The 9,611-nt window shown below is 39.5% G+C and overlaps 1 protein-coding gene across 1 annotated transcript in view; it reads right to left on the bottom strand.

The window, feature by feature from the left end:
• The window catches only part of NELL1 (neural EGFL like 1), a gene marked incomplete in the record, with an annotated part of 909,119 nt that overhangs the window by 355,244 nt on the left and 544,264 nt on the right, over window positions 1–9,611 (bottom strand). Inside the window, 1 exon segment of the mRNA XM_027771205.1 lies at window positions 813–935. Within this exon segment, the coding sequence (XP_027627006.1) occupies window positions 813–935 (123 nt within the window).

Genomic DNA, 9,611 nt, shown 5'->3' with positions numbered 1-9,611 from the left:
TGGGGGGACTAGACCAAGTGGTCACGGTCAGAGAGGTTACATCTTAGTCAGAGGCAGTTAATAGAGGCAAACCCCTAAATGTATAATGTTGTCAGATCGTGTTTATGAAGGAAAAAATCAGTCTGGGTACAGGCTAAGAAAGAGTGGAATGCTGCTTTTAAAGCCACAGAATGTTTCTGTGATGAGGGGACATTTGAGCACAGATCTGAAAGAAATGTGCTTTGAGACCAAGAGGATAGCAACAGGGAACCAGGGTTGATGCAGAGTGATTGAGGGTGACAGCAGAGGGAGATATCAGCCATGGACTGGATACTGAATGTCTTCCTAAGGAGAAAGTCAGAGGAGGAGTTCTTATTCTAAATCCAGAGGGAGACCAGGGTAGTGGCCTCTGAATTGCTAGCCTGCTCCCAAGCACAGAGAAGGACTGCAATTTAATGTTCCTACCCAGGCATATACCTTGAGTATGGGCGTGAACAGGGACCCTCGCCCTTTCAAAGCCCATAGGGAAGAGAGGCCCAAGGACGACCAGAGCCTCCCTGGCAAACTGAGGCCAAGAGACAAAGCTGAACAGAGCCACCAAGTTGTGGAAACTGACCCCTGGCCACGCCCCCACCCACATGTATTTCTTTCAACCTAAAAGTTAAACCAAAGGCTTCTTCTTTTTCTCCGCAGCAAAGTGCCCTTGCCAGCTGCTAGAACAGACACAGGGCCTGGCTGTGTCCAACCCCCAGGTGGTGGAGGGCCTACACATGAGCACCAAGAGGCCAGGCAAGGCAGCAGCTAGCAGCTGGCCCCTGGCATGGCATGCCTACCTCTGCAGATGGTCCCGTTCCCCACGTAGCCCGGCTTGCAGGTGCAGCTGTGTCCCTGGACAGTGTTGGTGCAGATGGCGTTCTCATCACAGTTGTGCTGCCCGCTGCCACACTCATCGTGCTCTGTATGCAGGTGAGAGAGAAAGAGATACACTTTTTCTTAAGTTGGAATCAGTGGTGTTGGAAGAGGAAGCTGAGAATCAACAAATAAGAATGACAGTGACCACCACATACAGGAACTGCATGGCCTGCCTAGCAGTTCCCATATTGGACATGTTGAAAATTTCAACCACGCTGAAAAATGGATGCTATCATTCGCAGTTTGCCAGTAAAGAAACAGTGTAGAGCAAGGACGTGGTATGGTGGTTAACGCTGCTGGATTCCATAGAGCTGAATGTGCAGTTCAAGTCCTGGACCCAGTGGCTTGAAAAACATACCAAGTGTATGTGCCTGTGTGTGTGCCCAAAATTGCTAAAGGGAAAATGGAGGAATGGGGATCACAGCATGACTGTCACCCCTTGAGGGTGATTTCTCACTTTCCTTCTTCTCTGTCCCTCTCTGGAGTACATACACACTCCCTGACAAAAATCTAAAAACAAAAAAGTAAAAGAGAAAAAAAAAAAAACCATTATGGACACATGTACATACATGTCCAAAATTCTTTTTTCTTTTTTTGGAGAGGTTTTTGCTATAGGGCCTGTGCGCTAGCCAGAAAGACATAGAGAGATAGAGAGACAGAAAGTGAGAAATTACCCCTCCCAGGGGGGAATGGCCATGCTGCAATCCTTTCTCCTTCATTCTCCTCTTGGGATCATGGGTACACATGCACATGTGCCTAGCGTGAGTTTAAGCTACCAGGTCTGGGACTCAAACCATAGTTGACTACATGGGAGTCCAGCAACATAGCCATTACACCAACTGCTGGTCCTGACATACCCAAAATTCTGAGAGGGAGATGGAGAAAAAATTATGGTGTGGCCATCATCCCCAGGGGATGCTTTCTCACTTTCTCTCTTTCTTTCCCTCTCTGTCTCTCTCCAGTGAGTGCACATGCACCCTCTGGCAAATTAAAAAAGAAAAAGAAACTGAGTGTTACAGAAGTCAGACAGCTATGGCAGTCACACAATTAGTAAGTGCTGCACTTAAAGCCATTACTTCTTTCCCATTCCGAAAGGGTTTCCAAGGAAGTTCCAGGCAGTGGCTAACAGCAAGCAACTCTGCACCCTCTCTCCTTGGAAACATTTTATAATATCTGAAGATATTTATGGATGTCAGGACTGGAGCCAAGATGTGTTATTGGAATCTAGTGGCCAGAGCTCAGGAATGCTACTGACCATGTCACAGAGAACAAGAAAGCCCACCACCACACGGGAGGTGACAGTCCAAACCAGTGATGGTGCCAAAGTTGGGAAACCTTCCTCGGAGGGAAGTAGGTAGGTAAATACTTAAGTGAATGAATGAATGAACTAATGAATGAAATCTATGTGAGAGATCCCGTGGCTTTATTATCAATAGAATAAAGAGGGTAAATGTAGAGAGGAAGGACTAGCAAACATAACCCAGCAGAGGAGCATTTATGACAAGTGCTTTTGTAAGAGCAGCGCCGTCCGTGGGAGCACTGTTGAGCAGTGGACTGAGCTGTGAGTAGGAGAAGGGTTTACTCTTGGGACTCTGTTTGAGAGCTTTTTACCAGCTTACTTCTCTTTTCCAACTAGCCCATTTCTTAGGGCTCAAAATTTAACCTCTGGTTGCCTGATATGCAGTGATATGGCTCTATATATTCAAATCACGAAGGCTGTCTTAATCCACACATTTGCTGGAAAGTGGATCTAACACTATGATATATACTAAAAGATTGTAAAGCCAAGATTTCACAGGGGACTGTGCTTTCTTCTTATAATCAGTAAATTTGTAGATTTATCCAAATGATTCTTCTGTAAGTAAATAATATGGGAAAATTTATACACTTGATTCCCTTGCGTATCTGCTAATATAACTTCTTACAAATCGGAAGGGAAATCAAGTAAGACTATTTAAATAGTAGAAGGTTATAAAACAAGAATTCAAAATCCCAACTAGAAACACCAAAGAAATAACACTAATTGGAACAAAACTAAAAGTTCAATATAGTTTGTTAAGTGAGCTGTTAAATCAATGTACCCAATCAATGGAAATATCATCCATCTTCATTAATTTTTATTTTAAACTTCCTAAGAGGGATCAAGTAATAAAGATTAAATTCTGAAATGTAGAGTTGTTTTAGTCACCCTCACACAGATGAGGTAAAGCACACACACTCCCATCTCACTGTTGACTTAACACTTGCGGTTTTCCAAAGAAAAATTTCTTTAGGTCTTAAGACCAATCTAAACTGTGAGGAACATATACAGGTCAGCAAGCAGACACCAGAAGAGAAGATTTATGAAAACATACTTCTAGTCTCTAGCACATTCCAGAAATAGTACAACGCTGTGGATGCAACCCTGTGGTTGTCTAATCAAATTTACAGACCTATCAAGTACCTAGTATGTGCATGCACAATTCCAGACAGTGTTAGGAACACACAATCTCATTCTCACTCTGACACACACACACACACACACACACACACACACGAATACATACAGCCTAAAATTATAGAACTGGATTCCAGATTCCAAGGGGTTTTTTTTAGAATTATTTCATTTTATTTATTATTATTTTGATTTGCTATAGGGCACATGCATGCACCAGAGAGAAACAAGAAAGAGAAAGTATTAGTCCAGAGCCTTAACCACCATGCCACCTGCTTAGTCCTGATTCTAAGAGTTTTTAATCTTATTTAAAATCATTTAGTAAATAGTGATAATGTTCTCTACTGGAAAGATGAGGATAGTAAATATGGTTTCTACTTACATGAACATTTAAATAGGGGCCACCAAACATCAAGATATAACTGGGACAGAGGGAGAAATGATATGAGTTATAAGTAGGTGACCTTATCTTTTAGCAGGCAAACTGGCAAGCATGGTCACACCAGATAACAGAAATAAAGGTGATCTGGACTGAGATGCCATAGGAAGGAAGAAGCTCCTTCTAATAAAAAGAAAAAGCCCCCTTGTAGAAAGGGAGTACTTAAACTGCACGTTCAGAATGGTGACGATGTTCTCATCCAGAGTTGTCCATGAAAGGCACTCTAAGGAACAGAAGCAGGTGGGGGTATGCACAGTTTTATGGAATGTTTCAAAAGCCTGGTCCATCCCTACCTATCTGGTCTGGTCTCCCAATGTTCTTGAAGCAAATCCTCTTCTCTGATGGAGTGGCCCCATCACTGTCCTGCACATACATAAGTTTGTTCCTACCTCTAGTTATTTTTTACATTGTTTTCCTGACTCAAAACACTCTACTGTTGTATTATAGTTGGAATATCTGTATCTCGGTTTGACTCTAAACAGCACATCAAACTCAGATTTTTCAGTCCCATTTTGGGACTTTCATGAAATGGAGTATCTTTACCACTTTAGTGGAAATCATATTATGACGTTTCATAATGGTATTGGTGAGTTATCATTAATGCTATAATTAACAAATTAATTTTGAAAAGAGGAACTTTAGCATATTATCTACAACCCTCCTGTTATCTGTCCAGACTTTGCTAATGGTACTGAATTTAGAGAATGCCGAACACTAAAATAAATATTTTATAAACATCATATCATTGAATTCTCCCAACAATCATATGAATAAGTTTGTTCATTTTACAATGAAGGAACTGAGATAAGAGGGCATTAAATAACCTGCCCAAGATCACAGAATTGTTAAGTAGGGGAGCTCAGATTCATGTGTAAACGCTGGGTGAGCCACCACATTGCTGAGCACTAGAAAATTAACTTGGATGAGGCTGAAACTAAACCCAAACAGGTGGGAGTAGATTATAATGCCAGAAAGAGGACTGGTTTCTTCTCGTCTAGCCACAAATTCCCACTGAGATCTCCTACATACTTCCATTAAATTATGATTCATCCTCAAAGGACAAAGGCTAGAAAACCTCCATATTTTATTATCTTTACTCAAGCCCAAGTTTTTAAAGTGACTAATACCTTCAAAACTGTGTGATACAGTATTCATGCTGGCAATATTCATTGTGTATGCTGTTATGATATACATTTATTGAATGTATGAAAAAAATTGGGGGGACTAGCAGATGCATAATGGTTACTTTGCTGGACTCCCACATGGCGAACTGTGGTTCGAGTCCTGGGTCTGGCGGCTTAGAACTTATGCCAGGTGCGTGTGCGTGTGTGCCCAAAATCCAGAGAGGAGAATGAAGGAGAAGGGACTGTAGCATGGCCATTTCCCCCCTGAGGGGTGACTTCTCACTTTCTGTCTCTTTTTCTCTGTCTTTATGGCGAGCACACGTGCCCTATAGCAGAAAAAAAAAAAAAAACTCTCTAAAAATAAATTAATAATTGAATAAAATATTTTTAAATGTATGATAGAGCTGTCCCAAAAAGGTATAATCTCCTAAAAATATCATATTCCTTTACAGTTACCAGAGATGCTGCAAAAGAGCTAAGACAACTGCTTGTGAGAGATCAATAGACATACAGGTGAAGAGCACAAAGTCGAGGGCTACCCAGCTGGCCTTAGAAGGTCCTGTGATTGCCAATAACTAGCTATGTGAATGTGAGTAAGTTATACAGCCTCTCTGTACCTTAACCATAAAATGTGAACAATAAAACATCTCCTGGGGTGGCTGTGAGGATTAAATTATGTCATGCAGATAAAACACTTATTACAACATATTTACAACTAGTAAGTGCTCTCTAGTATAAGATAGTTGATTATCATTGCTATTATATTACTGTAACTACAACTGCATTTACTAAGGGGCAAATGAAATCACTGGATAGTGGCTAAGATGTTGGGAAACCTTTTTCTTTCCTTTGTAGCCTGGCAGTTTGGGCAGAAAAGCTATGAACAGATAGACAGTTAAAGAAAATTAGAATACCTCTTGGAAAGTTCAAAGAAATATTTTCTTAGAACCAATGATTGTACCTAGGTAACACGACTGCAGAATGGCAATGAGAAGAACGTGTGAAGGGTCTCCAAAGGGTTCATGGAAATATGATGAATAAATTATGCATGGGGGCCAGCAGATGGAATGGTGGCTAAGGGAACTGGACTTCCACATGGCTGACCACAGTTCAAGTCCTGGAAATGGCCGCTTACTCTCTCATTTTGTCTCACTCTCTCACTCTCACTCTATCACTCTCTGGTCAAATAGAAAGAAAAGAGGAGAAGAAAGAAGAGAGGAAAGAAAGAGAAAAGGAGAGAAAGAAGAAAGTTAAATAAAATAATTCTTTAAAAAAACAAACAAGCAAGCCTATGCATGAATTTCAATAGTTTTACACCAAAACAAACTCTTATTTTAATTCCATTTTTCCCATGAACTTTCAGAAGCCCTTTCGAATGTTTAGGATTACTGATGTAACCTGAGTTTGGGTAGTATATATTTAGAATAGAATTTTTTTAGAACAAAGGATAATGGCTATGTCAGAAAGCTAGCCAGTAATGATAGTGATAAAGATGATACTTTCTAGTACCCTAGCGAATATTTTAGGACTCAGTATGAACTGTCATTACCACACGGTTCCTTTCTCCTAATTCTTCCTGAGACTTTCTTTAGAATGTCTCAGAAGGACTCTAACCAATCGACCTCTGTAACAGTGACCTCGACAACAATAGTCATTATCAATCAACACATTGTTTTCCTCAGTGAACTCATCAGGACTCAAACAAGCTCCTGGGGTAGATACCTCAGCTGTGGCTGTAAATGGTCAATATTTGAGATTGGGCTAGTTCATGTCTTTGCTCAGAATAATCTCTTAGGCATCTTACAAATGGTTACAATGATCTACAATGGGATATGCTAAACGGGTCTTATCATTATATTTTACAGATGAAGGAACTAAAGTTTGGAGCATAAAAGACACCTTTCTCAAAGCTCATAGATAATAAACTGTGTGTCCTATTTCTTCATTCCTATATTCTAATACCCAACTTCACTACATGAGCCAAAATGATTTCTACAATGTTGGCCACAGAAAAGGTCATTTTTTTTTAACTTTAAAAAAATACTCAGAAGAAGTTGCAAAGGAAGAATAGAGTCTCGTATACACCGCATGCGGCTTCCTCCAACAATGACATATTACACAGCTCTTCCACAATATCAAAAATTGGATGACTGACATTAGCATATTGCTATTAACTAGTCTACTCATTCATTTATACCATTTTCTAATCTGTGTTCATTTGTGATGCGTGTGTATATATATATACAATATATTCCATATATACATATACATATATATATACATATACATATATATATATAAAATATATGTGTTCGTGTGTGTGTGTGTGTGTGTGTGTGTGTGTGTAGGGTTTTGTGCTTTTTTTGAATATGTTTTTATTTCTCTGGGATAAAGGTTCAAGTGTGCAAATAAGAGGTAATTTGAAAGTGCATGTTTAGATTAGTAAGAAAGTGACAAGTGGTTTTCCAAAATGACTGTATAACTTTACAGTCCCACCAGCAGCAAGTGTGATTCAGTTTCTCTGTATTTTTGCTAGAATTTTTTTTTTTAATTTTAGCCATTCTTAAGGGTAAATAGTGATACTGCATTATGCGTTTAAGCTACATGGGGCTAAAAGTTAACGATACAGGTAAGTTTTTCACATGCTTATTTGTCACCCTGTATCTATTCTTTGGAGAAATATCTGTTCATGTCTTCTGCCCATTTAGTAATTTGATGGACTTTTTTACTGTTCAGTTTTGAAAATTCTCAATATATATTCTAGATATAAGTCCCTTGCTGAATTGGTATGTACAAACGTTTCTCTGATTAGACTTGTATTTCCTCCTCATATCACAGTCTTTGTCGATGTAAAAGGTTTTAATTTTGATGAAATCCAATTTATCAGTTTTTCTTTTATGTATACAGTGTTTTAATAGGTCTAAAATCTCTTTGTCTAATTCTATGTCTTAAAGATTTTTTTGTCAGTATTTGCTACCAGTTTAACATGGAAGCTCATAGTCCATTTTGCATTAATAATTTTTTATAAGATATGAGGTGTAGCTGGATTTTTTATTTTTTGCTTATTTATGTCTTATTCCTCAATACCATTTGTCATAAAAAGCTACTTTTTGCTACTGAATTGCTTTTATATCATTGATACCTTTGTCAAAACCCGTCATAGTCTCTCTCCCTGGTCTATTTCTTGGTTCTACAGTCGGTTCCACTGATCTGTGTGTCTGTTCCTCTGCCAATAGCATGCTTTTTTTTAATAATTATTTATTTTATTTTATTTATTCATTTATTTATTTTAATTTGACCAGAGAGAGACACAGAGCGAGTGAGCAAGAGAGTGAGAGGAGGGAGAAAGAAGGAATGTGAGAAAGCAAGCCACCAGGTCCAGGACTTGAACCGTGATCAGCCATGTCGGAGTATCCAGCATCTTAACCACCATGCTCACCTGCTGGTCCCTCTTGATAATTGTATCTAAGGAGAAAGTCTTAAGATGAGGTAGAGTGAGTCTTCTCACTTAAATTTTCTTTTTCGACATTTTCAACATTATTTCAGTTGTTCTGGTTTCTCTGCCTTTCTATGTAATATTTACATTAAACTTCTTGGGATTTGGATAGGGACTGTGTTAAACTTGCGTATCAATTTGTAGTCAGTCATGTGGTTTCTAGCACTGCAGCTCAGTTTGCTAATGCCGGAACCACCCTAAAATTGATTTTTATGTGTTCGTCCTATAGTTTGTGACCTTGCTAGGCAATCATGTCATCTATAAATGAGAACAGTTTTATTTCTTCCTTTCTAATATGCATGCTTTTTCTTTTCCTGTGTTGCTGTCTTGTGCTGGCTAAGACTTCCAGTACTATGTTGTACAGAAAGCAAACAGCACAGCTTTGTTAACAATCTTAGGGAGAAAACATCTGTTCTTTCACAATTAGGTATAATGTTAATCGACCTTGTCAATACTGGGTGGAGGTAGAGATTCAGCTCCTTCTGGGCCACACTGAAAGTGAAGTTGGGAGAAAGTTGGGAACAGCGTCACCTTGTTCTGCCTTGTTGAATCGCCAGGCTGCTGGCAGGAGTGATTCAGCTCACTGCTGAAACTCAGTGGCATTACTCCAGCAGAAGAATCAGCAACTACCTGCTTCTACTAAGCAGTTTTCCACTGTCATATGGTTAGAGTGAGTGATCTTTTCACAAAGGCATTCTATTCTGGGAGGTCCCTTTTTCTTGCTTCTTTTGCTAGGAGTGGTTAGATTTCCTGGGAGGTCTTTTTCTCTGTATCTGTTGGCAATTCTGGATTGCAGGTTTCTTCAGTGCTTCATGAAATCATGGCAGGCAAAAATAAAATTCAGGAAACTAAGCAACTGACATGTTGCTTAAGGCAGCTGGACCCTATATGGCCAAATGCATAGCTCAAGTCCCAGACCTGGTGGCTTGAGGGACTCCCTGGATGAGTGTGTGTACATGCTCAAAAGTCCTGGGAGGATTTTTGACGGAAGGAAGAAGAGAAGGAGAAAAAGGGATTGTGGCATTACCATTCTCCATAGGGGGTGATTTTTAGGTTTTACTTGTTCTGTCTCTTTCCAGCAAGCACGTAAGCTCTCTAGCAAATTAAAAATAAATAACCAAAATAAATAAATAAATTAATAAAAAGTAAGTTCGTTCCCCTGGGGCCATGATTCAAGTGTGGAAAGATGGGGCACTGGGCTCAACAATGCCCTTGCCCCCACATGCC

Source organism: Tupaia chinensis, unplaced genomic scaffold (assembly GCF_000334495.1).
Source record: "Tupaia chinensis unplaced genomic scaffold, TupChi_1.0 Scaffold000196_1, whole genome shotgun sequence".
Classification (NCBI taxonomy): Eukaryota; Metazoa; Chordata; class Mammalia; order Scandentia; family Tupaiidae; genus Tupaia; species Tupaia belangeri.
The sequence above is the reverse complement of the archived record's forward strand: the minus strand, read 5'-3'. Positions and strand labels throughout refer to the sequence as shown.